We start from the raw sequence: 27,623 nt of genomic DNA, 5'->3' as shown, positions 1-27,623 counted from the left end.
AGATGTGTGCATCTCTGTGTGTGCCTGGGGGTCCTGGGGAAGCCCTCGGGATCCCCATGCCAGTGCATGCAGATGTGCGACGCTGGAGCTGGCACAGCCCCAAGCCCTGGCCCCTTGGCCCCAAGCTAGGCTCTCCACAAGCCAGCACTCCTGCAGCCCAAATGCAAGTGATCCCTGCCCCGTGTGGGCATGGGTACAGCACGCAGCTGAAGAACAGGATTTGCAACATCTGAATCAGGAGCTCTGGGGGCTTTTTTAGCTGGATCCTGGCTGGGACCTGCCCAAGGGTGTGCTAAGGAGGACAAGAGAGGTCTCCACTCTGTGGCCATAGCACACCAGCTCAGATCTGCCAGGCATTAGCCACGTTTCCCCAGAAAGGCTGGGGAAGGTGGCTGGGGATGGGCAGGGGACAGAGCTTCTGCAGTTCAGTTCACTGACCACGGCATGTACTTGCAGGGGAAGATGGTAAATCAGCTCACCGGCGGCTGGAGGAGACCCTGGACAGCCTCCCAAGGATCTTTGCACCAGCCAGCATGGCCAGTACAGCTTTCTGAGACACCACGCAAACCCACCTGCCATCCCTTGAGGGCAAAGGCACCGCTGGGCTGCCCCGGGCTTGCACAGACTGGGGCCAGCCGGGACCCGGCAGCTCCCGCTCTAGGCAGCACACCGCAGTATTATCCCCGCTGGCAGCTCACCACGGCTGCACACTGCCTTACGGAGCACCGCTTCCCTGCCACTGACCACTGGCCCCACGGGGTGCCATGTACACACCCCTTGGCAGGGCGGACTCGCTGCACATCCCACCCTCTGATGGCTATTTAAAATACACGGGGAGCCCACCCTTCCTGCCCCCCTCGTCGGCTACAGCTGCTGGGACCGGAGCGGTAGGGAGATGTACTGGATTTCTCTGCCTCCTCTTGCCTTCCTCTTGCTTGAGGGCACGTGCCCTGTCCTAGAAGGACCTGCACTTTGGAAACCACACTGTTTCTTTCCAGGAGTTGCCTGGGCCGTGGGGACTGCTGCCCTTTGCCACCTGGAGTCCCCAGGACTTAAATAAAATGAAATATATTAATATATTCTGCTGGCGTTTCTTCTTTCCAGCTCCACGTGCTCCTGTCCCTCCCCAGCTGTGGCTGTAGGGAGTGTAGTGAGATGTGGCCCCAGCCCAGAGCCTTTCCTGGTCTGTTGGGAAGCGCCGTGGAGGGCAGGGGCAGGAGGAGCAACAGAGGGACGGACAGATGGACGGACAGAAGCTGCCACCTTTTTTTTGTTTATTTTATTTTTTGTTTACAGATTTTTGCAGAAAAACAAAAGCAAAAAATTCTTTTCTATAATGTCTCTATAAATCTATATATAATGTAAGTACAGAGAACGACTAATTTTGATTTTAAACCAGCAATAAAACCAAACCTTTAATGAGTGCCGGTGTCACTGTGCAGGTGTTTCTTTGGCCCTGCTGCCCAGGGGCAGGGTAAGCTGGGGGTCAACATAGCAGGCTGGAGGGTGGTGGTGGTGGGGGGTTTCACGGGGTGTCATTGTGATTTCTGGCATTGTCTGGGTGCAGCCCTGCCCCACATCTCAGCCACCAGCATGCTCGAGCCTGAGCCAGCACGTGGGACTGCTGGGTGCCTTTCATGGCCAGGTGTGCAGGGGAGCAGGCACCTGTCACCTAGCACAGGGCACAGAAGTCTTGGGCCTCCTGGCTTGGCACAACCGGGGCAGAGAGGATTGCCCTGGCCGTGTGTGGCACTGCCCGGTCCCACAGCATGCCTCGCTGTCCCACCTTCCAGGGATGCTGTTGCTGGAGGGATTTAAATGCCATTTCTAATGTTGTCTTTATAAATGTGTGGACAAATGCTTCTGGACTGAGGGACAAAGCTGGGCTCAGCTGGGTGTTTCTCAGGTGCTTGGAAAGCTGAGGATCAATACTACTCCCATGGTGGCCTTTGGTTTCACCAAAAGGCGAGCAGGTCTCTCCTTTTCAGCAGTGGAAGGAGTTTCCAACTTCCCTGAGCTTTGCAAGAGTTGCTGAGATGTTACCAGACTTTGGCTGCTGGGTATGGGAAGCAGCACCCAAGGTGGCACGAGGTGGCTTTACGGTGGGAGTGCCCAGCTCAGGAAGCCACTGAAACCAGGGCTGCCCTGGGAACAGCGACAGCGTTGCACGCTGTCGCTGTTCCCGGGGCAGCCCTGGTTTCTACCGTCTTCTGTACCTGTGGCGGGAACACACCATGGTGCCCGAACCCAAGCAGGGGTCCAGGGAGCCAGGGACAGAGCTCACCCAGCTGAACTGGTTTTTCAAACCTATTCCCATAAAGATTTGGCACCTCTTGGTGCAGGTGTCATCACTGAGCCACAACAGATCAAAGACTCACAGAATAGTTGAGGTGGGAAGGGACCTTTGGAAATGCTCATCCATTCCCCGATGCTCAGAGAAGGGTCAGCTAGAGCTCAGGACCACATCTGGTTGGGTTTTGAGTACCTCCAAGGATGGAGATGCCAAAACCTCTCTGGCCAATCTGTGCCAGTGCTTGACCATCCTCACAGAAAAAACTTTTCTGAAGTTTAACTTGAATCCCTGTACTTCAGTTTCAGTTTGGTGCTTGGTCTTTCACTGGGTGTCACTCAGGAGCATCTGCCTCCGTCTTCTTTACCCCCCGCCAGGTATTAATAGACACGGATAAGAATCCCCCCCAGCCTTCATTTTTCCAAGCTAAACAGTCCCAGCTCTCTCAGCCTCTTCTTATATGACAGCTGCTCCAATCCCTTAATCATCTTAGTGGCCCTTATGGTCCTGGGAGGGGAGTAGGTTAGAGCAGCAAAGATGCCCCAAAAGGCAGCAGAGGCAGGGACTGCCACGGCACTGTCCTGTGGTGCTGCCAGCCACCCGTGCTGGAGCAGGCAGCAATTGCATGAGCACCGCCAGCGCTGGCAGAGCTGGGGCTTTATGGCCTCCAGGCCAAGCAGTATCTGTCCATCAGTGCTTCCCGGCGTTTCTAAGCAAGTCCCAGCAGGTTACAGCCTCCATGTCCTTTTTCCTCACTGGAGCAGAGCTTTTTGGGCTGGCTCAGGCAGAATGCCACGCATGGCATAGCATGTCGTGGTGCATGGGGAGTCCCAGATGGGACACTGCCTTAGCGTAACCACTTTTGGATGCGGTTTTATCTGCAGATGGGATTGCGGGAAGGGGGTAACCAAGGGACACTTTGCTGCATCCCTGCTCGCTTAGCCTTCCTCCACCTGCTTTGAGGGTTGGACAAGCCCCAGGAGGGACACAGTGTTTCTCCTGAAGCACCGCATCACACCGTCAGCTGTTGGCAGCAAGAGATGTGGGATGTGGGTCCCAGCTAGCACATACAACTGTGGACAAGAGCACGTGAGAGGTGGAAAGTGGCCCAGACATCTTAGATGTTTGTTTTGGTTTCTTTTTCCCCCCTGAATAACTCCTGGAAGTAAAACCAGCCCAGTGCCCCAGTGGCCAAAGCCACAAATTCAATTCACTCACCTTCGTGGGTGTTCTCCTTACCCTGCCGAAACCTAGCCCCATCCCTGCAGCACAATACCACCTTCCAAGATAAGCTACACCTTGGCTGTAGAGAGATCAGAGCAGGAAAGCAGCCTTCTGTCAGGGCAGGCAGGGAGCTGCAGGTCAGGACAAAATGGCTCTGCTCTTGGAACTGCAAGGAATAATCTCATTACTTATGTGGCTTTAAGAACATTTGAGGAAAAAACCCCAAACAGATTAATTTAGGAATCTACTGCCCAGCCCCTTGCTCTGAATGGGTCTATGCCAGCATCGCCAAGGACCTCTGCCCCACAAACACTGCCAGGTCACCTGGAATTGCAGGATTGCCATTTTAACTGGAATAAACTTAAAAAAAAAAAAAAAGTCTTGTTTTTTGGACAGCGCTCACTTAAAACATTCACTGCAGTTTGCATCCTGCTTGGGTTTTTTTATTTGAGGGCTGGGGCGGAGTAGGACAACCATCACAAGACGCAGCTGTTTGAAAGGAGGCAGGGGACTCAACTTTTCCCTCTGGGACTTAACATCTCCTCCAGCCCTTGCGCAGGAACTGCACTGCTTCACGGAGTGAAATCCCTGGGAGCCACTCTCACAGCACACAGGGATGGACACAGCACCACAGAGCACGTTTTGCGGCAGCATGTTTGCTAATTCAAAGGAGACAGTGTGCCAGCACCACATTTGTCAGCCAAATCTGTGTCAGCGCTTAAAACATCTCCCTCTCATATGGACGTGCTTGTGCTCAGCAGCACCGACAACTGTTGCAGCTACTTGCTTTTCTTGTAGGAGCTGCAGCCCATGGGAGGGTGTCTGTGTCACGGTTACATTACCCATGTGCTCTGGCTTTGGAATGATATTCCTTTTCCCCCATTTACTGCTGTTTTCCTTTTAATTAAAGAGGTGCATATAGATTCTGGAGCACTTTGCAGTATCGTTTTTTACCTGCTGGTCTCAGGGTAGCGTCCTGAGGAGCCCCTGCAGATCATCAGCACAAAATAACTGATCAGCCAACGTACCCTCCTCTTGGACGGCATTGGAGCTGGTCGAGCTGCGCAGGATATGGGTTGTGGTCCTCACCAAAAGCACCCACGAGCCAGAATGACCCCAAGCAGACACTGCCACTTTGGAGTGCCACAAGCTCTGATCAGCCCTTGTATAAGATATGACTTAAATCTTGATGCCAAGTCATTTTTAGGGGGTTGTAGTTTGGCAGTCTCCAAACTCTGAGCAGCCTCAGAGTTGGACCTCTCACCTTATGCCAGGCTTGCATGAAATCATGTTTCCAAGGCATTCACTAGGGCACTTAGAAATGATTCGAACAGCTAAGTGGTCTGCATTGAACCACAGCAAGGCAACAACCTCCTCATGATCATTGACGTGTTCCTCGCAGGGCTGTCAGGCACATACATACAGGCTTGTTCTCCAAGGACCACTCCTAGGGTGACAGCTGGGGCCTCATTTCATCCAGAGACCAAAGTGTGCTCCAGGCAGTCTCCAGAACTTAATTTAATGCTGGCTCTCAAACTCAACTACTGTCTTCCTTAGAGCTGAGTGAGGAGAGGGGTGGTGACTCCTGAGGGCTTGTACAGCGTGAGGGTGGTGGAAGCACGGAGCTAGGAAGAGCAGGGAACAAGAGGGGTGAGCTCACCCGGGGCCTCGGCAAGGCGGTCAGGAGCTCCGCAGCTTCAGTTCTTGCCGTTCTGCTCATGGGCAAGGTGTCTCTGGGAAAGGCCTTGCTCAGGCAACTTTTCTAGAAGGAGCATCTGCCTCTGGCTGTCTAATTTGGACAGGCTTGGAGGCTGCTTTTCAGGAGCACCCACAATCAGGACTGAAGCTGGGGGCTTGAATCCTCTGCAAATCAGCTCAAAAGCGCCTCCAAGTGAGAAGCACAAGATCAATAGGTCAGACCCCCAGCACATGCTGGTAGATGGTCTGGGACACTTCTGGCAGAAGTCCAGGAATAGGTGATTGCCAGAACAACTTCTGTTTCCTAAGCAGCAACATTCCTACTACAAAAGACAAGCGACCATTTGTCATAGGATGGCTACAAACAAAAGGCAGAGGGATCATTAGCACTCAATTACTCCCAGCCCTGGGTGAGTATTTAAAGGAGCATAAGAAGCAATTTTACATATAGCCAGTGCTCCTCTCCATTTTGATTCGTGCCTGAATGAATTTTTGAGCTTAAAGCAGGATTCATGGCTACACATGAAAGATACGCCACTCTCCCAAAAATTACAGCATGGGAACTGATGGCTTGACAGCTTAGAATAAATGTAAATGATTTTTTAAAAATTCACACTACAGAATCTCACTTCCCCAGAAATGTTCTTAGCAGACTCTTCGTGCCGTATTGACTTCATTTCCTTTTACACCAACCTGTCTAGTGGATGAAGGGAAGGCAATGGATGTGGGGTTTTTTGGATTTTAACAAAGATTCTGATAGTCCAAGAGGAGTTGGACTCGAAGATCCTCATGGGTTCCTTCCAACTCAGGATATCCTATTTCTATGATTCAAATTTCTCATGCAGTGAAGACCCCAGAGGTCATGGTTGTGGGCTACACCCTGTCACCTCTCATAATTAATGGTCACTTTTCGCCATTGCTTTGTAACTAATTTTTTTCTCCTTCAGCCAAGGCTGAAGAAACAGAGCTACATCCTCATGACTCAACACAGCTCGTCCCCTCCGGCCACTTGGTAAGCTACAGTTCCCCCGCTGTAACGAATTAATGGACTCAGCCTGGTGTCATAATCCTCAGAAGGGAACTTGGTCTCCGTTGTCAACAGCCCCAGAAAGAGTATCAGTGCTCACAACGCAGCCCACGGCACTGCCACCAGTGCCCTGCTTCTTTGCAAGGACTGGGAGAGCTTAGGCAGGAGAAACCGGTGAAGCAGGGTCAGGAGCTGATCTTCTCACTCACCACCGCCTCTCAGTGCAACTCCCTCCTCACAGAGCAGCAGCCTGGCAGACCCTTCTTCACGACACAGCTTAACAAGACCTAAGCATTATTAAGACTAGGATTTAAGGCACAGTTTACACATGTTAATGTATGCTATGTTTGTCTGATGGTGTTGTCACTTGCTAAGCAGGTTGGGGTAAAGCCTAGGCTGTCGAACAGCTTTTACTCTGCCCTGCAGTGACATCTCAAGAGGCAAAAATTTGGGGCAAGATTTTAGTATCAGTTTCAACTGTGACAGCTTTATAACTCTTTAGTCCTACTCGCAGAGGTTTGGGTTGAGGTTCCTTTACATTTAGTCTTCCCTCTGAATTCCTGGCCTTATTGTCCTCCAGGGATTGGTAGGTGAGTACAAGGAGCAAAAAATGCAGCTTCCTTCCAATGCATCTTGTTTTTGAACTATTAATATTTTAACCCATTACTCTAGCTCCATTTCACCTGTTTTTATGGTAAGAAAATACAAAGAGGATGCAGCGTGAGCTCATAGAATTCTCCCCTCCTCTCAGCTTGCCTGTTAATCAGCTACGGGTCTGCAACAGTGCTACTAGAGATGAGCAAATATGTTAAGCCCAGAAGATTCAGCAACACAGGAAACTGCAGAAAATGAAAGACAGGCGAGCCCCCGTGCTTTCTCATATAAATTCATGCATCTCACTATGGATGCCGTGGCTGTTTCCACCTTTCGAGGGTGGAGGGAGAAAGTTGTGGACAGGAAACAGTGTGGCATCTAACTCCTGATGGGCAGGACCCAACCTTGTTAACTTCCCTAGAAGCTCCCTACGAAACACCTGGCACCACATGCACCATTCTTGCAGTGCTGAAGCAAACTTGAGCAGCGTGTCCCAGTTGATTATGAGCTTGGCAAGCCCAAGGTCCTTTAAAACCACCAGGCAAATACCACCTCATTCCAGTAACTTGTTGGTATTTGTAAAATTGCCCTACAACTTTCCTAGTGATTAATTCACAACAGTATTGACTCCACTTCCAGCTTAAGAAAAGCTTCGGTCTTTTGACCAGTGAACACCTCCTCAGCATGGAGGAAGGCACAAGTTTCAGCATGGCCTTCTCCTCCTCACAAGCTCCTTCCCCTGGAGCTGAGGCACAGCCTCCTGCTCTGGCAGGCGTGAAAGTTTTGCTTAGGTGAAAGTGGGAAGTTTTAGCTTTGTGAAGCTTAGGAGAGGCATGCAGAGCCACGGGCGGGGGTGTTTGAGGGTGCCTGGGGCTCGGGGTGCCAGTGACAGGGCAACACTCCCTCAGAGCCCAGGCGGCTGGGACACCAGGCGCTGGGGAGGCAGAGCGGCGGCAGCCCCGCGGGGTTCCCGCCGGCCCCCGCCGGCCCAGCCTGGAACTCTCCCAGGCGGGGCAGCCACCGGGCTGCCTCCCACGCCGGGAGAGCCAGCGGCAGGGCCCGGGCAGGCTCCCCTGAGGGACGCGGCGCTGCTGCTGCTGCTGCCGCCGCCGCCCGCCCTCCACAACGCGTGACGCACCGACGCACGCACAGGCACGCACCGACTGACGCTACAGCCCCGCATTTGAAGTTGGCGCGCGATTCGCGCCCCCGTCCCTCCCACCCCGCCCGCCGCTCCCAGCCTGCCCCGCGCGGCCGCTTCCCCGCGCGCCGTCCCTCCCTCCTCCCTCACCCCTCCCCGCTCCGGCCGGCGGCCGCGGCAGCCGCGCTGGCGCAGGCGCACTCCGCCCGCCCGCCGCCATTTTGTGTCCGAAGCGACTGTGGAGCGATTAAACCGCGAGCTGGTGCTGGGCGCTAGCGGCGGCCGCGGCGGGGCGTGCGGGGCGCGGCGGCTCCGCGGGGCCCGTGGGCGGCGCGGGGCGGCGGCGGGGCCCGGCGGCTGGAGCGAGCTCGGCGGGGTTGCGGGCGCAGGTAAGCGGTGGCGGGGGGTTTGCAGTCGCTTTCTCCGGCCTCTAGGTGTCACGATGGGGCTCCGGTTCGGCTGGGGCCCCGCAGCGGCCGCCGCCGGGGAAGCAGGGGGCTTTGTCTCCCTCTATCGTCCCCAGCGCGGCCGGCGCCTGCCTGCCACCGCCGCCATTCCCCACAGCGCGGCGCTGGGCTGCGGGCCCGCCCGGGCCTTTCCTTCCCGCCGTCCCCACCCGGCCGAGCCGCCGCCGAGCCGCCGGCCCCGACTCCATTTTCTTTCCTTTGTCTCCTCCGCCGCGCCACCGGGGCTGATTACCGCCCCCTCCCCGCCACGCGAGCTCGCCGGGCCGCCCCCCCCCCCCTTTCCCTTCCCCTCCCGTCCCTTCCTCCTCCCCTCCCCCGCCTTCCCCGCCCCGCCGAGCCGGGCCGGGCCCGCTCCCCACCCGCCCCGGCGCCGCCGCCACTTCCCCCCCCCCCCCCCCCGCCCCCCCCTTCCCCCCGCCGTCTTCGCGCGAACCTCTGCGGGGCTCGCCCCGGTTCACTCTGCCCGCTGCCCGTGGCCTCCCTCGGGTGTCCGGCCGGCTCCTGACCGCAGGGCGGTGGCGGCGGCGGCGGCTGCGTGTCCCGCTCCTGCCGGCCGCCGCCTCGCTGCGCTGGCGTGTGCTGCGGAGTGAGAGGCGCTGCGAGGCGCAGAGCGGGACTCGAGCTCCCTCTGCAAGGCAGGCTGAGCAGCGCCATGCAGCACCGGGACGCGGGCACGGCTGGGGGGCGCCCGCTCTCGCCGCGCTGCCCGGCCGCCAACACCCCCCCCCCCCCCGCCTCAGCTCCCCGCTCCGTTCCCGGAGAGCGGCTGCCCCCCCCCCCCCCCCCCCCAACCTCCGCGAAGCGCCTGGGCCCGGGACCCCCGTGGGGCTTCAAGGCCGCCGCGGCGTGGTCGGGAGCAGGCGGGAGTAAGGGCGCAGCTGGGTTGCCACCGACCCTGCGACAAGTTGTGTCACTTGCTTTGACTTGGCCCGGGCTGCGGGCCTTCCGAGGCACGCTTCGGGGCGGCCACCCTTCGCAGCCGGCCTCTTGCTTGGGGATGGAGCCCGACAGCCCATCACAAAACGCGGTTTTATTCCCCCTCTTGCATGGGTTTGTTCTGCGAGGGGGGGGGGGGGGGGAAGCACAAAACCCGATTCTTTTTGTGATGTAGAAGAGGAAATCGCACATGCTCTGTGTCCAGTTTGCTTTTTGTTCTCTACATCAACTTTAAATCTCTTCCGTAAATGTATTTATATGGTATCAGATTTGGCCTTGCCTTAGCTTTGTGAAATGACTTTGATACAGTCGTTTTGTCATGTTGTAGGCATCCTTTTCTGTTCAGTGTAATCCTTAGGACTTGCCTGCTGGTGAGAATGAGCTTGCTTTCCTGTTTGTGACTTCCTATTTTTTACCCAGTCTTCTCCCCCCTCCCCCCCCCCCCCCCCCCGTAAATGCATGGCTGTTCCTCACCTCCTGCCAGTTATTGAATTCTGGTAATAAACTCCAGAGGTATTATTAGAAGCATCTGAAATACTGTTTACCACTTCAGTATATGTGTTTTTTGTTTCGGTGCAAGAAGTGTGTAAATATTTTCTCAAGTTCTCCAGTTTATTCTGCTTCTGCAGAGCCTGTTGAATTTGCAGGAGTCCGTTGGGTATAAGAAATAGCTCCATATTGTATTCAAGCTGTTCTTACTTAAGCTTACTTTAGTGCGGAAGGCATCATTAGAACTGAAGGAAGGAGCAGTTTTAGCATAAAGGCAAAGCAATGCTTTCTTTTTTTTAGGCTGATAGATTTTTTTACTTCCATTTTGCTTTTCTTCTGGATGTATAGGGCTAGCTCAATTTTAATGTCCTCTCTACTTATACTATACATGAGAGGTTATTAGAATCCACAGAATGGCTTCGTTAACACTCTTGAAACTTTGCGGGATATTTTTGAGCAGTAATGCCCAAGAAAAAGGTGTGAAACTTGAGTTCCTAGAGCCTCAAGTGGCCCTGCAACTGAAATAATACAGCGAGTCTCGTTCAGTTCGGACAGAGCTTGGGAAACTGTCACTACAGTGTTAAGTTTGCTGGCAACTTGTGGCTGCAGCGCTATTGAGGGAAAGAGCTATTTCAAGAACTGCTTTTCGTATTAGCAGGCTGTATCTTGAATGTGAACTGTAGCTAATTTGTGTGTATCGTTACCAGCTCTTGTGGCTGCAGGTTGATACCTGCCTGATGCGGTACCATTGCTGTTGTCTTGAAAATGCCAGAAGCCGACCTGTGTTATTCTTGTGTTTATTCAGCATTTACCTGAAAAATCCAATTATATGTGATTACTAACTTGCTTAGGAATTTCTGTATAGAGCCTACTCTGGAACTTAATTTCTTCTCTTCCCCGTAGTACTTCATGTCCAAGAACTCCTGCTTTTCTAATGAAGATTTTTGGAAGTCAGGTGTGTGTTTATTATTAGACTTAACTGCTCTCTGAGAAGAGCCAGCCAGCTTATTCCTTGCCCTTATCCCTCACACTTTGGCAGATTCTTCACCACTTTTAACAGCAAGCTGTGTTGAGCTCTGACCTCTGGATAGCTCTTCCTGCTCTGTCTGAACAGATTTTTGTACCTTAGCTGTTTCAGATATATATCTATATTGACTATACTTGCATAAAAACTCCCTGATTCACCCATTCTGGCAGCTCTTGCTTCTCTTACCCCTTCTTTACCAGAGAGAGAATACTTGAGGGAGTAATAGAGCATTAGGATCACAAATGCTGCTTCCTCCTTTGCTTGCACGTGCTCTAGAAATAAGTGTAATAAGGAACAGTCACCGCTGCTACCTGCACACCGGAAGGCACACACTGACTGAACTGCTAGTCTTCAGCTTCCACGCTGAAGCTGAGAGAAACCAAAGCTTTGACTCAGTGGTTGTTTTGTTTGTGTTAACTTACTGAACTGTACTGATTTGTTTGCTTAACTTTAAACCTCTGTTCATCCATTTGGCTCTAGTTCAGATGCCCAGTTCAGTCTTTGTTGGACTAAACCTTGAAATTTCAATACAGTATCAAGCTCTACTGCTCTGCAATGCTACATGGTCTTAGAGATGCACACAGATCCAGGAAATTTTGGGGTTTTGTTCAAAGGTTATATTTATTTACTGCTGATAAAAATGGTTCAGAACATGGCTTTTGTTTTTTCAGATTTTTTTGCTGAAACTTAGAAAGAATCTTTGTCCTGTCCAGACTGTAAATGAAGATGCTGCTTTTTTTGTACTGAAGGATATTTGAATTTCATTTAAAACACCCTGTTCTGCTGCTCCTTCCACTTCTCTCCAATAATCCATCATTCTTCAGGAATTGATATGGTTATTCTTGACATATTTAATATGAAAAGTAAATAGTAGCTGCTCAGCTGAGTGATCTCAGTATTTTCTGATTGACAAAAATAACCTTGAAGAGTAGAATAAACATGAGGTGGGTAGGGAGTTTTATGATTCAGGTCATATTAACATTCAGGTAACTACACTGAACAACTTGGTTTTGGTGTCTAATATAAATTAAAGCTAAAGTAAAGTTTCCCTTATTCAGTATTATAAAAACTTGGAAACTATCAAGTCGTAATATCTTTCCAATGTGGTTCTTAACAGGTTAAAGTACAGAAGTAGTAGAGAGGCAGCTCTCAAGAACAATGCAGTTAACATGCATTACCTAGGGGAGATCTGTTATAGGATGGATTCCTGAAGAATTATTCTTTAACTATCCCTGCAGATGAAGTTGTGAGTCATAAGATGTTTACAGTTCCATTTCTTATGTAAAGGTTTGTATTTAGAGACACTTCACTTCCAGCCCTCCCACTTTTTGCTGTCAGCTACCTGAGGATTTCAGTGTGCTGTATGGAGTTGATGTTAAGAGGTGAGGCCAGGTATGTTTAAAGGCATTTAAAAGCACAAGAAGGGCAGTGATCAGTTGGGATATGCTGACCAGGTAACACAGGGGAGGGCTACTGTACTGGTAGCAGTGCAGCAAGCTGTACTGCAGGGTATTTTCTTTATGCCCCGTAGTTCAGGTAGTATGCCCAAATACATACTGTTTTGTCAGTCAGCTATCAGCATTGTCTTATTTTTCTGCCATAGCAACAAACTCATGACATTTCTAAAGCTTCATGGCTTTCACTGTAAAGCTTCACTCAAATGTAAAGAGACTGTGAACTAAGTTCAGCTTATATGAAAATCTTATTTTACCTCTCTTCTTTTTTTCCCTAGAATCTAAAAATTTCTGTTGACTTCATTGAAATTGTCAAATTCTAACAAAACAGAAGCCAAATCACAGATTGTTTGGAATGTGAAATATACCTTTGTATTAATACGCATCATGATTAGAAGCTTGTATGTGTCTCAAACATCAGCAGGTAAAGTAGCTATCTGTAAAGTAGAGGAGAAAGTAGCTTGGTCCAATTATATAAAGAATATTACTTGCCTTAATTGGGATGTCAAAGTAATCCTTACTCCCTCTTTCAGGTATTTAGAATTAGGTTGCTGTTCTGAAGGGTTCTGAAATTCCTCTGTTGTGTTTTCTTTTTTAAAAAAAACAACAAAAAACCAAAAAAATCCCAAACACAAGACAAAACATAAAACAAAAAAAAACCTGCCCAGACACCCCACCACCAAAGTACATTGGGAGGTGAGAGGGATGTTTGCCTCGGCCAGTGTATTTTTTTTCCACTTTTAACACTGGAATATCCCTAGCTATAGTATTGGAAGGAATATTATGTAGCTGATGCACTTTGGAACACTGGGGAAATTCCAGGAAGTCAGAGAAGTGCTGATGTATCAGTATTAAAAGGAGATGGAGTGGATGAACATGGCAGCTAGTAATGTGCTGTGCAGAGACACCTGAGCTACCTCCTGTATTTGACTAGCACTGCATGATGTTAATACATACATAGTTTACATTATTACCAGCTCTCCCACTTACTCTTAGTGCAGAATTTAGTTAGGAGAGAAGAGTATGTAATTAATTCTAGTAAATAAGGCTTTAAGGAAAAAAGAGCATGTTAAATTTGTTGTTTGACTTTGTTAAAGGTGTCTCTCTTGATGTTGAGGAATATAAAAATTAGTATTGAATATCAGTAAATGCCATTCAGTTCAGGATAGTTCAAGAATAGTCCGGGGGTGTACGAGACTGAATAGTTTCCATGGATGTTCAGCAAAAACTGGTAATTGCTTGTCATAATTTGTTTGCATTACTGATTTTGTTGGTGCAAAATGTCTGTTGATTTAAAACTTCTGCATGATAAAACTGTGGGTCATGGAAAGGCAAATAGCACTTATGCAGCCATCATGATTGTCAGGTGAAGTAGATCCATTCAGATGTGTGTGCTAAGGCTGCTGTATGTAAAGCTATACACGTGGGAACAAGGCAATTCAGCTGAATTTAAATCAAGGCACATGGTAACCTAGAAAGGAGTGCCTGAACTGCATTTTGGAATCATAGTGGATAAATAGCTTAAACATGAGTTTCCAAGGTGATGCTGTGACAAGGTAATGTAGTTCTCAAATGCATTAATGGAATGCATAGAGATACATTCTTGCCTGTGTGGGGTGGGTTGAAGTAGTTATCAAAATACTATGTACGGTTCTGACATCAGCACTTAAAAAGCAAACAAAAAAATTACTGTCTGCAAGGGGGATTAATCTCTAATTTGGTGGAGAGCTAAGAAGCGCAGTAAAGCATTAAAAGTTTACTGTACAGCTTCTTGGCAAAACTGAGAGGTGACTTGATTAGAGTCCTCATATCTCCTTGGCAAGATGATACTGGCTAGTAGTGAGCTTTTTTAGTCTTGCTGATAACAAGAATTTGTAGCCAGGTATGTTCCAATTAAAAGACTAAATTTTTCACAGTGAAGGTGATTAACCATTGGATTATGATATGAAGAGCAGTCATGTATTTCTTAATTTCTTAACACCTTTGAATCAAGATTGTGGAAAAAATTCTGAAAATTGCTTCAGCCGGCTGCAAGGTACTGAACTTTTGTTTCATATACATTTAGAGAACTGTAATTCATAAGAGGTCAGACCTGGTGATCAAATGGTAGGTCATCATGCTAAAGAAAAAAGATGGGGAGCAGCTCCTCTTCTCTTTCACCAGCTTTCCTCTTTTTGAACAGAGCTGGGTTTAGGTCTTTTCCTTAGAAATCTAGAACATGATCAAGCCAGTAAAATGTTCTGAACAGGAGAAAGTAAGCAGATAGTGATATATATTGGAGGTGCATCAAAATAGTGTCCCATATATTTAATCCAAACTCATGACTGAAAAATCCTTATCTGTGGTTATAGTACTAGTGAGCTCTTGGTAGGATACATGTTACTACTTTGCTGCCAGGGCACACTGCTGGCTCGTGTTCAGCTTGCTGTCTACCAAGTAGCCCTAGGACCTTGTCAGCAATGCTGCTGTCCAGCCAGTCCCAAGTCTGTATCACTAAAGGAGTTCTTCCTTCCCAGTTCATAGCATGAAGATGCTCAGTGAGGGTGAAGCAGGGTGATTTTTATTGAATCCACTTCAGAAAATACAGCTTTGTAAAATTATTTGTTTTATGTGTTATATAAAATTATTTATTGCATCATATTTTATATATTGCATTTATATGTATTGTGTGAAATTATTTTGTATGCACTGATGCTCGTTTTAAAGTGGATGCTGAATAAAATACTGAATTAATCAGGAATGAAACGAGGGAGAGTAAACCTGTGGAAGAAGGAATAAACAAGACAATGATTTTGATCTATGATAATGCATCACGTGTGGAGACTTGACGCCAGTGTTTGACACTTTCCGAGCTCTCCAGATTGTTACAGTGGACTCATGGTGGACTAAACATCTTAGGGTGGAGATAGCTGAAAGCTAAAGTACTTTTCGTGTATTACACATGTTAAAGGTGGGAAGGGGGAAATGTGAGCTTGAGAACTCTCTCAGCTACAGAGCTAACTTGCATACAATCTACATGCTCCTCTGGATGGTAATTTCAACAGAAGCATCTGGTGCTCAAGTTTGGCAATTCTGGTTTCTCCTGGCTGTTTGTAAGAAGGCAAATAGGGTAGCTCTGCTGCTACCACTTGTGTTCTTTGCAGAAATTCAGTCCGTGTCCAGTCTGATTGCTATTCTGTGGTGTGGTTCCTAGCACTTGCACAAAGCCAACTCTTTAGGTAGATGCAGTGAGTTTTGTGGTGAGCCTGTACCTTGTAGGAGGAAGAAATGGGGAAAATACACCACAATTGATGGAAAACCTGTTTTGGTAAGAGACTGTGGAGACACTGTAGGTGCGGAAAGGTATTAGCAGGTCCAAAGGCTAAGATTCCTAATCCCGTGGTGGGGTGTTGGGATGAGGGTGGTAAACCACAGATATGACTGATTGCTCTCCCTACACAGTGTTTCCTGCTTGATCTTTTGGAGACAGACTGCTGGACTAAAAGGACAGTGATCTGTCCTTGCAGGGCATTTTTTTTTTTAACATTCCATGTTGGAGAAGGGGATTTTTTTTTCCTTTTTTCCCCAACCTATTGATAAAAGCTGTACAAGTGAATTTACAGCTCTTGCTATGTTGGGAATAACACCAAAGGATTTAGGGAAGTAAAAGTCATGGCTTCCCTGGAAAATTAAGTTGGCTTGCATTGGGCTGTTGTGACCCCATCTCCTTCCACTCGTGTGCTGGATATTGCATCACCAGGCGATGAGTTGGTCAGCTGAATTTGCTTCCTGTATGTCTCCATCTGTTCCACCCCCTGCCAAAAAAAAAAAAGAGGTGGGGGGCACTAGATGTAAGTGGATGTGGAAGAACTGCAGCTCTGAGTTTGTTTTAAGCCTTTGTGGTACCATGTCCCAAAATATTTTGGGGTAAGTAGAGGCTTTCTGAAGATGTAGCTGAGCCCACAAGTAGCAATGGCAGCATTTGGATATTTGTAAACATTTTTTACTCTTTTGAAATAGAGCAGTAAACTTTGCTGTATGTTTAAAATCACTGTCAGGGGAATTGAATTCTCCCATTGTTCAGTGATGAAAGAGACATCGTTGCTCTGGACTGGCTCCTGGAAGAGCTTTTCACTGCTGTAGAACCAGTAGTGATTTTTGGCCAATTACTTCAGCTTCTTGTGTAGTTTCTCTGTCTTTGTGTATTAGATTTGCAAAGCTGTTGCCTTGAAACCACCTCTAACATCCAGAGATTTAAAATGAAAGCAGGAAATGCTACTGAATTAAAAATGCCCGTTTTGGGTTGTATGTACTTGACATAAGTGTAACAATACTACATTTTAAAACAGTAGCTTTCTCCTACGTGCTAAACTGTTTGCAGTGGAGATGCAATATAAACTTTAGTTTTGCTTTCTCAGTATGTGCTGCAAAAGCGCCCTGTAGAGGCACTTCAGGAGTTTTCAGATTACAGGTTGGAAAAAAATCAAATTTTTGAAGGCTAGTAGTTTCAGTCAAAGCTTATCAGATTATTAAAACCTTTTTTCTTTTCTTTTCTTTTTGGAGGATTGAAGAAGTTAGTGTTATCCAGCATTCCTGCTGAGTATATAACTTACTGCCACTTCTGATCTTTGAAGAGAGATTTATCGCTTCCTGTGGCAATACTGAATACTGAAAAGGTACTCATTGATTACTTGATCCTTGCCTACCTTCCATATTAATGCACTCCTCTCCTTCCTGCTCAGGAATGACCACTGTTGACTCCTACCTACTCTGAGCTACTAGAGCATTATATGAGCCCAGCGTAGTTTATACTTGGCTCCTGTAGTGTGTGTGGAAATAGTTTTGTCCTGTTGAAGCAGCTGCATCCTCTCCCTGTTCTACCAGCATTTTGACCTACATGAAGAAGAATTTGGCAGCTTCCATGACAGTATGATGGAGCAGACTATCAAATATTCAGGTGTCTGACTTGCCTGACATGACATCTGTAATGTTTTTGGAGACATCTGCTTCAAGCGGCTTGTGCAAACAAATCTTTAGGGATGTTTTTTCCATCTCCACCAAATTCAAAGAGCATCGAGTGTTTTTCCTGCTCTGTTATCAGTCCAGTTCTCCCTGGTTAGAAGTACTTGATCCAGTGCAGTTGTTGGTCGGTATGATGTGTCACCATTTGCTCTTGTCCCAGAGCTGCCTCTTCAAACAGGCTGTCATGTGCTGGGAGCCAGGGAGCCTTTTCAACCACCTTCTGGCACTCAAGATATAACCTTTTGTTAAGATTCTGGAGAAAAGAGCACACAGTAGTCCTTATTTCTTCAAAGACACATTTTTCTTTTTTATTAGTTTAGATTTACTCCCTGTGGGCCTGGGTTTTCTCCTGCAAATGAAAAAAAGTAGTGAGGTCCCTTGGTAGTACTGCTTCCACCTTTTCTATCTGAAGTTCATATAGGAGCGTTGTCTGATGTTGGTCTTTGTACAGCCCTTCTTTGACTTCATATCACATGTGGTTTTGTGTTTCCTAAACAATGATACACTAAGCCTGTGCTCTTGTAATGCTCTTCTCTTAAATACTAGACGGCTTTGTATATTCACTGCTCTGAAAGTGCAGGTCACTAGTAGATTGCCAAGAATGACTGTGCTTCTGCACATTAACAAAAGAACTGGTTGGTGTTTGAGATCTTGCAAAAGTGTTCCGGTCCTCTAGAACTTGTGTGGAAGCTAATGCTGAGACCTCTAAATCTCTCTGTCCTAAGAGCATTGTAGTTATAACTGTATAGATGAAAAAACCTTCACTGTTTTGTGTTTGAAGTTTAATTATATCCTTCATTTTATATAGTGCAAAGAATGGTAAAATAATTTGGGTTGGAAGGGACTTCTTATGGTACCCTAGTTCAACCCTTGGCTCAATGCAGCGCCAGCTTTGAAGTTAGATGAGGTTATTTAGGGCTATATTTAGCAAATATTTTCAATAGCTGAAAGATCAGAGTTTCCACAACATCTCTGAGCAACCTGCTCTAATATTTGACCACTATTCTTGCTGCAGCTTGCCTGTTGCATCTTGTCCTTTTACTGTGTACCTCCAAGAGTGTGGTTTCATCTTCTCTTTGCTCTCCCCTTAGGTAGTTGAAGGTAGCAGGAAGATCTCCACTTAGCCTTCTCACAGCTGACTCTGTCAGCCCGCTCTTGTAGGTCTTGTGCTCTAGCCACCTTGCTGTTTTGGCAGCCCTCTAATGGGCTCTTTCCCATGTATGTCAGTGTACTAAGCTCAAAAATGGACTTGTGGAGCACTTAAATTTCCAGCTTATCCCTGTTTTCCTTCAAGCTTATGAAATCTTGCTCATATGTCAAAGATCTGATTGGAATGTAAATCATGCAAGGTATTTTATGCCAGAAAATACACTGGATACTATAAGGGATGTAGGCTGTCTTTCTAGTAGAGGAGGTTAGGAGTGGCTTTCCTTCCCTCTGGGACATTCAATTAAGTGTGCTCTATTGAAGAGTCCTGGTGTGTTTTGTCCAGTGATGAAACTTCTGAGATGATACGTTTTCACGTGGGAGGTGTTCGCTTTGCATCAAGTGTCTTCTGAATGGAGAAGTCCTTCAGTCTTAAGGCTCTTCTGTGTTAATTTACAATTTTTTAAGTTTTAGAAAATGGTAGTCTTCTCCAGGTTACAAGTCAGGAATAAAAACTTAGCTACCAACAGTAACTGGTTTATATGCTTACCACCATTGTGCGCAAGCTTTCACCAGCACAGAACCTGGCAAGGATGCAGCTAGCGTCAGCAGTCTTAATGTGCCCTTAGCAGTGGTGCACACCCCATGTATCCTCTGAGCCTCCCCTTTTCTGGTCAGTGAATGTATATAGCATATGTGATTTTTACAGAGTAAGTGTTAAATAAAGAGATCAATTCCAAATGCTTTTTTAAAAGCTCACTGTCACTGAGCATCCACAGCTCCTACAAACTTCTTATCAGTAGTGCTCTTTGAAGCTGATAAAGAAATTAAAAACATACTTGCCAAGGAAAAAATGCAGCCAGAATCCAGATTTGAATGCCTTGTACTAAATAAATGACAGAACAACTTGGGCGAAAAGTACTTGAATTCAAAGGGCGTAGAACTAGTGTGAAATTCAACACTGCTTGGCCTGCATCACTGAGTGCAGCAAGAATATGTGCCTCGCTTGAGAATTACTCCTGTGGAGTTGCTTGCTGTTCCCAGGGTTTTTAGCATGTATGTACACAGAGGACAGAAAAGGATTACAGATGAGAAATAATGTGCTGTCTTGTAAATATTTTAGTTCTCTAAATGTGAATATTTTAAGCTCTTAATTGATAAGAGTAACGAAGCTCGCTTTGCAACTCTTCAACGAGCTGAGGCTGTTCTTCCTCAGGGTAACAAGGTTAGAATTGTGTTAGAGCTGATTTTGTTACTTTATTGATAGTGTTACTTGCTGCATTGACAGTATGTAAGGGGTTATACTTGCTCTAATTTACACTCCTTTAACAATAAAAGCTGCTTTGCTCTTGTGACTTGGTATTCCACAGCACAGGAGAAGGCGGCCATCTGAAGTAGGCATAACCAGCTCTAAAATGTCACATTGCACTCTTAATTTGACATGAGGCATACAGAGTTTTAGGCTGTAAGAACTGTAAATGCTAAAGAGTTTGAGAAGAGGTCGAGAGAGGAGTTTGTAAAATGAGTTCATTCTTCTGGTGAAAAGTATTAAAGCTGATTAAAATACTCTTGGTTTTGTTTAAGGCTTTTTTGACAAGTGAAGGGGTCCTCAAGTAATTCTCAGTGCTATTCTTCTTAGAGGTGTGGGACTACACATTTTCTGTTAAACAAGCATTAAACATTCAAATGGTGCTTTTTTTTTTACACCCCCCCCCCTTTCTCTTTTATGTAGTTTCACTAGTACGACTCATCTGTTCTGTTCCAGAGTGTGTTCTGACATCAAGAGCTGCATGAAGAATAGCCAGCATGAAGAGAACAAATCAGTCCAGGCAGAAGTGCAGAAGCGTCAAGAACATAAATGTAAATTAAGGGGTTTTAAAGTGTGGTATGCATTCCATGCCGAGGCAGTAGTTTCCTGAACACTTAAAGCTTACACTGTGCTGGAAGAAACCCTCTTGCCGTGCTTCTCTTTTGGCTGGCCTGAGTGTTTGGGCACATCAGAGGCCTGGTCTGGATGGAAATAAGTATCTTTTTGGCTGGGTGAGTTCTGGCCTGGATTAGTTTCCTGACCAGTTAGCTGCAGTCTTAGAAATGCTTGTGCTAACATGAGGAATAGTTGGGGTGATGTGGGCGGGAATGAGTGGGCAGTTTAAAGGCAGGGATGGCTTCTCTGACAGAGTTAGTGTGTTTGAAAATGAGGCCTTGCTCCTGGTGGAAAGGTTTTTTCCTCCAAGGTTGAGTGCATTTGTGGGTTTGGGTTTTTTTGCTTCATCTGCTTTGAAGGTTGATTGTAACGGCACTTTCAGGGCTCAGTGTATGAGAATATTTGGAACACAAGTCCAAATTAATTAGATGTGTGTATAAAATGGATTAAACTACTTAAAGCTTTAGCATGAGGGCCACTGTCTAGGGTTCACCTGGGTTTAATTCTGCTTACATCTGTCCCAACACTTACTAATTCAGATGAACTTTTCTGTGATTGAAAAGCAAGGATAACTTAATTTAGGGTCCAGGAGTTTGTCTTGTCCACCACCTTTCTGCCGTAGGTGTTTCCAAAACTCTCCTGGAATTTCCTGTCCCTCCTGCAACAACAGTAAACTCCACGTCTACATTTGACAGCCTGACATTAAGTTAACTAGCACCGACTTTAGTTTTCCTTATATGCATCAGGGTGTAATTTGTGAGGTGACTAATAGTTACTGCATGGACAGCTGTTGTTCATGGGGTAGGACCCATGTTACCATCCCAGGGATGAGCACTTCCTTCTCTGATTTGAAGCCTGAATTCCCTTGTCCAGGCAGAGTATCACAACTTAATGAGTACTCATGCAAAGATAAAAGGAATAGCTGTTCCTCAAAAGTTTCTTCTTGGATACTTGTTCATCTAGATACGAAGCCTTAGAGAAAAACAAAATCCAAATACTTGTAGCTTATTATGAAGTCTCCAGAATGCCAGGAAGCTTGTTGCACTGGTCTCTTTTCAGGTGTGGTAGTGTCTGGTATTGCCATTTTGATATCATGCAACACTGCGTCAGATGGCCGAAGAATCCTTCTCTGGTCAGGCTGATTTTGAAGAAACACCGTTTTTGCTGTTAGCAGTTGGCTAATAGACTAAATGAAAGCCTAAATTAATATGTGAGGGGGGGGAAAATGACCACAAATACTTGTTGATAAAACTATTAACCTTTTCCAGTATCTACCTACAGTACTAGACTACTTTTTGTGGCAGTGGATTTTATAGGCTGTTTTAACCTGAAATAGTTTTCCGTTGTTCTCAGTTTATTACCTTCAAGTATTCCAGTGGTCTTTAGTGAGCTTCTTCATCACTTACATTATGAAGAACTGAAAAGGAGGGACTGATAAGTTTTATGATCTAGCATCAGCTGAAAATGAATTCCTCTGTGACTGCTACTTTTAAGGTGTAAATCTTTCTGTATTTTACACCTGATAAAATTGCATGTTTGTCCTTCTGAAATGAACCATCAGGCTAGCAAAACAGAATACCTTTTAATATATTAAGAAAAGAGAAACACTTCCAAAAAAAAGGTTGATATGGAAATGTTTAATTCACATTTCCCTACTTTCAGTAGAGAATTCTGTGTGTGACTAAAGAACTAGTGTCATCTAATGAGACTGCACTAGCAGTTATTGGAAGAAATAGGGAAAACTTAAAACTAAAATTTAAAAGAATGTTAGATAGGAGTGGAAGGAGAAATTAAGGAAGAATAGAACAAGGTTTAAGAACAAGAATATTTACTAAAATTGTCCCTACTACCTTCTCAATAGAACTTTAATTCTCCAAATCTAAAGGAAAAACAAGGAAAAAATTGTTCTTCCAGAAATATAGCTGAAATGCTTCCAGCAGACTGCTTGCTTCATTAAGGCTTACCATGTCAAGTTAAAAGTTATAGCCCAAGTGACTTGAATGTGTGTGGGGTTTGTTGTCAGTAACTGCAGTGATTTATTTTTTTTAATTATTATTATTTGTCTTGACAATGCAAGTTTCAAGCAGTTGACATCATTGTATTACGCTTTCCTCTCCATTGTAGGCTACAGCTTATTACGGCAGAATTAGCAGTGTTAGTTCTGGTAGAGCCTTGATTCTGGGGCCTTTTGCCACTGTCAGGTGCAAGGATTAAGAGGGAGCTTGTTCTGCAAACAGCTGAGGAAAGATACAGAATTGAGTTTCCTTCTGTCTTGCTGGGGGACCCTGTATTTATACTCTGTTTTCATGTCTTGCTCATGTCTTCCCCTGAGTTCTTGATCCAAAGTAACAGGTTAACATTATTGTGAGTAATTGCAGAAAATCACAGGTGTGTGCTACTTGCTGACTGAAAAATAGGGGTCAGTACTGACTGAAGTTTCTCATCACTTTGAATTATTTCATGAGACATGATGAATGTTTGAAAAAGCTCTGCTAAGATCCCTGGGCAGGAGCAGCAACTAGGAAGATTACTTTTGTAGGTTACAGAAGGAGAGGAAAAAAAGAAAAGGGGGTGGGGAGAGGCTGGAGGTAGTTGTAGAAATGTCATGGGATGCATTTTGGTACTAATTCTACACCAAGGTAGCTGTGAGTAATGAATGTCCTGTAGCCAGGGAGATGGCTTGGCTGTGCTCTGGGGAGTCCATAAGGGTAAAAGGTAAAGATTACTTTTGATAACATCTGGCCCAAAGTGTGCTACCTTCACATAAGCTTAAGTAAAAGGTAACTTTGGTTTGCAATTAACTATTTGAATAAAATAGTAGTGTGGGGGTTTGATCACAGTTAAATGTTATTGAATTTAGACAGGAAACACCCACAAACTGGCTGTGACGCAGAGGGTTGCAGGCTGCTTGAGAGAAAGCAATTTCACTGTAGTGTATACTTGGTGGATGGCAGGATGGCACAAAGTGGAGGGACACAGCTCAGTGTAGACACGTAGCTTCTGGGATACAAGGTTCTTGGTGCTGTGGTTTGCTTAAAGCTTTAAGCTGGCACTGCTGCTTGAGGTGGCCCTGGCACTCTTAGCCTGCTCCCTTACCTCTGTCTGCCCAAGCATTTGTGTAGGGAATTGGATCAGGAACTGAACATGTTCTGACATAATTAACTGTTTTTCCCTGCACTAGTTTTCAGCTGGAATTAGTTCTTGATCAAGTTCGTTATGGTGAGTGAATTATTCTATCAATGCAAAGGAAGGGAAAAGGTGAGAGCAGCTCTTTCAGCAGCAAGTTCGTTATGGTGAGTGAATTATTCTATCAATGCGAAGGAAGGGAAAAGGTGAGAGCAGCTCTTTCAGCAGCAAGTTCGTTATGGTGAGTGAATTATTCTATCAATGCGAAGGAAGGGAAAAGGTGAGAGCAGCTCTTCCAGCAACAGCGCTGTGTTTTCCTGTCTTACAGGGATTATGAAACCATTATGCAAGTTAAGAATGTGGTCTCCTGTCTGGTTAATGGGGAGAAAGGTGGGTTCCTCTAGATGGTAATCTAGTGTAGAGATCCACTTAAAAACTTTGAATCACTCTCTGGAAGAATGTACTCTTCTCCCTGCCCTATTTAGGGAGGCCAGCCTTCCAGCACAGACACCTCGGTTAGGTAATGGCCAACAGGACTCCAGACACTACCAAAGCTGTCTGTCTGCATCTGATCCCTTTGCAGGGTCAGTACTTAAGGAAACCATTCTTCTACAACTATGTTTGCAATTGCAGCTGTCATTTCTGTAGCTTTTTTACATATTTCTTGGGGCGTCTTCACATTGACAGGCCCCTTTTCGTACACAGAAAAAGCACAAGTATTTATTAACCCATTATGAAGTTTGTTCTTCTGTTCTAGGTTTCTTGCTCTTCCTTTTCCTTATTCTCTCCAAGATGCTAAAATATTTCTCAAAGTAGTTGCTTAATAGTGGATTAATGAACTGCCTTTTTTTTATTTAAAGCTGTAATAGATTTTTTGAAGGTAGTATATTTGATAATTTTTTTTGTTTTCAGTACCAGTATTGTAAGTGGCAAGGAGGAAATGAGAAAACAGCTGGAGATGGGTGTAGCAGTCATAACCATTGGATGTGGAATTTAATGCAGTAGGCAAATGAAAGCTTTAAGTTTCCAGCATGAGAAAATTACTTAATAAAAGAAACTTATCCCAGCTTTCTAGTTGCTGCTTTTGGTAGTAAATCTTTCATGTTTTGCATCTGATAGCACTGTAAAAATATCCTATCACAAGTTGTTCCTTAAAGCTTTGTGAGGTTTGTTGAGTAGTTTCACATTCCTAGGCGTATCTTTAAAATAAAAAAGAGGAAAAAGGTGGTTCCCTCTTTCACCTGTTCCTAAAGAAAAGAACACAAGATTCTTAAGCTTTTGTACAACTTTTATTTATAATTGGATGCTTAAGTAACTCTAGCCCTGGTAATCTTCTGTATTTCTGTGGGCAGTTAGCAACAGAAATGGATGAGAGTCTAGTATGAAATTTCAGTCTCTATGTATATAATCTGAGTTCTGGATAACCTGTGGGTCTTTGGCTTTATGCACAGCTAGCCTGTTTGGATCCAGCTGAGCGTCTTAAGTGTAGTACTGTGGCTGAACGACTCCTAGAACCACCTTGAGTTCAAAAGCTTTACAGTGGTGTTTGTGGAGTGCTGAGACCAAGCTAGCAAACTCTGCTTGGGGGTGCATGGCCCTACACAGAGCTCTTCAAGTATCTTCCTACCACTTTCCAAATTGTGTCAGGATTTTTTTGATTCTAGTACCACACTGTGTGGAGAACAAGAATTGGTGTGCTTTTAAACTGAGAGAGGGGAGCTTTGAGAAGAGATTGCACGTACACCTAGTTCATATTCTGGATTTGTTGCCTATCTAGGGGTACTACTGATATGCCCAGGAGATCGGGAGCAGTGAGTAGTGCATAAGAGCAGCACTAGGAAAGGCTATGCTTAATGCTTTGTGGTTTATATATGTCTGTTTGCTTTAGAAAAAGTTACATTCATGCCATGTTCATCTCTTATCAGGGAAGCCCTGCTGGAGGAAATGCCAAGGCTGCCTACCTGCTAAACTCCCTTATCTTTGACTATGCTTAGTTGGGAGGCTTTTCGGAAGAAAGATACGGCTATTTCACGATGGGGAGGGAGAATGACCAAGCACTGCAGTTACTTTGCATCTGCTAATGTCCTTAAATACTTACATAGACATAAATATTGACTGCAAGCAGGAAAAAAAAAAAAAGAAAAAAAATTGCCTGTTTGTCATAAACCCTGTTGGACTTTTTTGTTTTAAATCTTCCTCTTGCTTTAAGTGGCAGAAATACTGCGTAACTGTAGACTCTTGGGTGAAGTTTTTGCTTATTCCTCTCTTCAGCTTTCAGAGGTTCCCAGGGTATGCAGGAGAAACCTAAGTCTTCCATGTTTTAACATAGTGCTTTATTTCCACTCAATATCAATTTTAATAAGTGGCTAATCCATAAGTGTCAAAGCCATGACAATTTTGGAGTGGGATGTGTATGTGGATTGACTGGAGTTCAAAGTCTGAATGTGTTGCAGGGGTTCAGCTTTTTTTTTTTTTGCTTGCACTAATGTAGCTGCTGATATTTTCATTATTTTATGAATGCCAAAAACTTATTGACAGCTAGCATTTGGTTTCATTGTTTCTATTGATATTATTATTATTATCATTATCTTGCTCAAGTGAACTGTATATTACAGCACTAAATCTACTTTTCAATTGCTTTGAATGTCCTGCAGTTTTTAATGAGACTGTGCTTTGTTTGGCAAAAAAAAATATTTTGCTGTTATTTGGTCCATGAAGCTTGATGCAGTTCAGGGATTGTTTTTTTAACATTGGCTGAGAGGCAGGCAAATGCCTCTTTGTGACAGTAGCTTTATTATAAATAACCCAGCTAGAAGAACATGCACTGGCACTAGCTATCCTAATATATAAACATCTGTCACTGGGTTTGTACTGTCTGCATTGACATCTACAGCAAGTTGTCTTTAATGTTCCTACAATTAAGATTAATGCTGTTGTAGGACTGCATTAATTGAATGCTGTCTTTTTGTGTTGATGTGTTGAGTTTTATCTGCATTGCTGTACTGGAAGTTTTCTTAAATCATCTTCCTGAATGTTAAGAGTTTATACGTTCAAGCTGAATGCTATGCTGGTTAAGCGTGAGGCTTTTGGAAGGGACCCAGAATGGCAAAAAGTTGTATTGTAGTTGGGCTGAGACTTTTTCCTGTGCTGCAGTTAGTAGGTCTGTTGGCATTAAATTACTTTCAAGCAATCTCTTGATTCCTTTCATTGGAGTAAGGTGTCAGTTGTATCAAATGCATACCCCATCTTATTTCTGCTTGTTTCAGTATTTTAGATGAGCTGCCCGTCAGTTATTTGAGAAAGCTTAGGTCTGTTGTTTGGATGTCACAACTTTTTACCTGGCTAATTGGATTGTGATAGTGCATTGAGCTGTTTAGTGATCCAGTGTCTCTCATTTGAATTGGTAGAGCCTGTTGAACAAGCATGTGTGTAAAGACTAGGTTGAGCTATTGCATGGGAATTGTGGTGTTGATTTCAAATGTTCTTTGGTCTTTCCTTGGTCACTCTCCTTATTCTGGAAGCTCTTCTCTTTCATTTTTTTTTCAGTCTTGATTTACCAAATCATCTTCTGTTTATCTGCTGCTTTGTTTTGCTTTTTAGAGTCAGTCATTGTGGAACTAAGCTATTGGTATAAGGTACAGTAACTGGTAGGAAGAGAGCTGAAGATAAAAGCCAGAAATAAAAAGTTGGGAGAACGGTAAGGCAAAATATATTGAGCAGTTTTTATTCCTAGTGTTCTGCTATAATGGTCTTGGTTGTAGCAAGCGACACATGTTCTCTGAAATATCGGAAACTTTGTCTCAGAACTTGGCTGGGTAATTTCTAGGAGCATAAATCTGTAAAAAGTTGAGGAAGATCCAATTCTGTTAAAATTAGTGGAAATGGAAAATCCTCAGCAAGCTGCAGGATCACATTCAGTGAGTTGATGGTATCTTCTGGTGACTCCTCCAATAAATATAAAACCTTCCTCTAAAACCCACTTTGTGAAAAAGGACATTTAAGTTTAAAAAAAAAAAAGAAATAGAGGAAGGACAAAAACTGGCTAATACTTTAAGACAGAGTGATTGAGAAGTGACATG

At 45.3% G+C, this 27,623-nt stretch overlaps 2 protein-coding genes across 23 annotated transcripts in view; both read left to right on the top strand.

The window, feature by feature from the left end:
- The window catches only part of RIPOR1 (RHO family interacting cell polarization regulator 1), a 33,406-nt gene extending 31,983 nt beyond the window's left edge, over positions 1–1,423 (top strand). For 11 of the 12 annotated variants that reach the window (XM_052797038.1, XM_052797031.1, XM_052797033.1 and 8 more), the window contains one exon: positions 457–1,423. In XM_052797038.1, coding sequence (XP_052652998.1) covers positions 457–554 — 98 coding nt within the window. In that variant the 3' untranslated portion in view covers positions 555–1,423. The remainder of the gene's footprint in view (positions 1–456) is intronic. The other variant, XM_052797032.1, reaches the window with a different exon arrangement.
- A 6,813-nt stretch (positions 1,424–8,236) lies between these two features.
- Positions 8,237–27,623, top strand: part of CTCF (CCCTC-binding factor) — a 37,907-nt gene continuing 18,520 nt past the window's right edge. For 2 of the 11 annotated variants that reach the window (XM_052797050.1, XM_052797046.1), the window contains exons 1-3: positions 8,237–8,363; positions 16,890–17,002; positions 20,260–20,354. In XM_052797050.1, the coding sequence (XP_052653010.1) occupies positions 20,301–20,354 (54 nt within the window). In that variant the 5' untranslated portion in view covers positions 8,237–8,363; positions 16,890–17,002; positions 20,260–20,300. Of the gene's footprint in view, positions 8,364–12,625; positions 12,772–16,889; positions 17,003–20,226; positions 20,535–27,623 lie in introns of those variants that run through there. The other 9 variants (XM_052797045.1, XM_052797048.1, XM_052797049.1 and 6 more) reach the window with 9 other exon arrangements.

Source organism: Harpia harpyja, chromosome 9, assembly GCF_026419915.1.
Source record: "Harpia harpyja isolate bHarHar1 chromosome 9, bHarHar1 primary haplotype, whole genome shotgun sequence".
Lineage (NCBI taxonomy): Eukaryota > Metazoa > Chordata > Aves > Accipitriformes > Accipitridae > Harpia > Harpia harpyja.
This window is presented reverse-complemented; position numbering and strand designations above follow the sequence as displayed.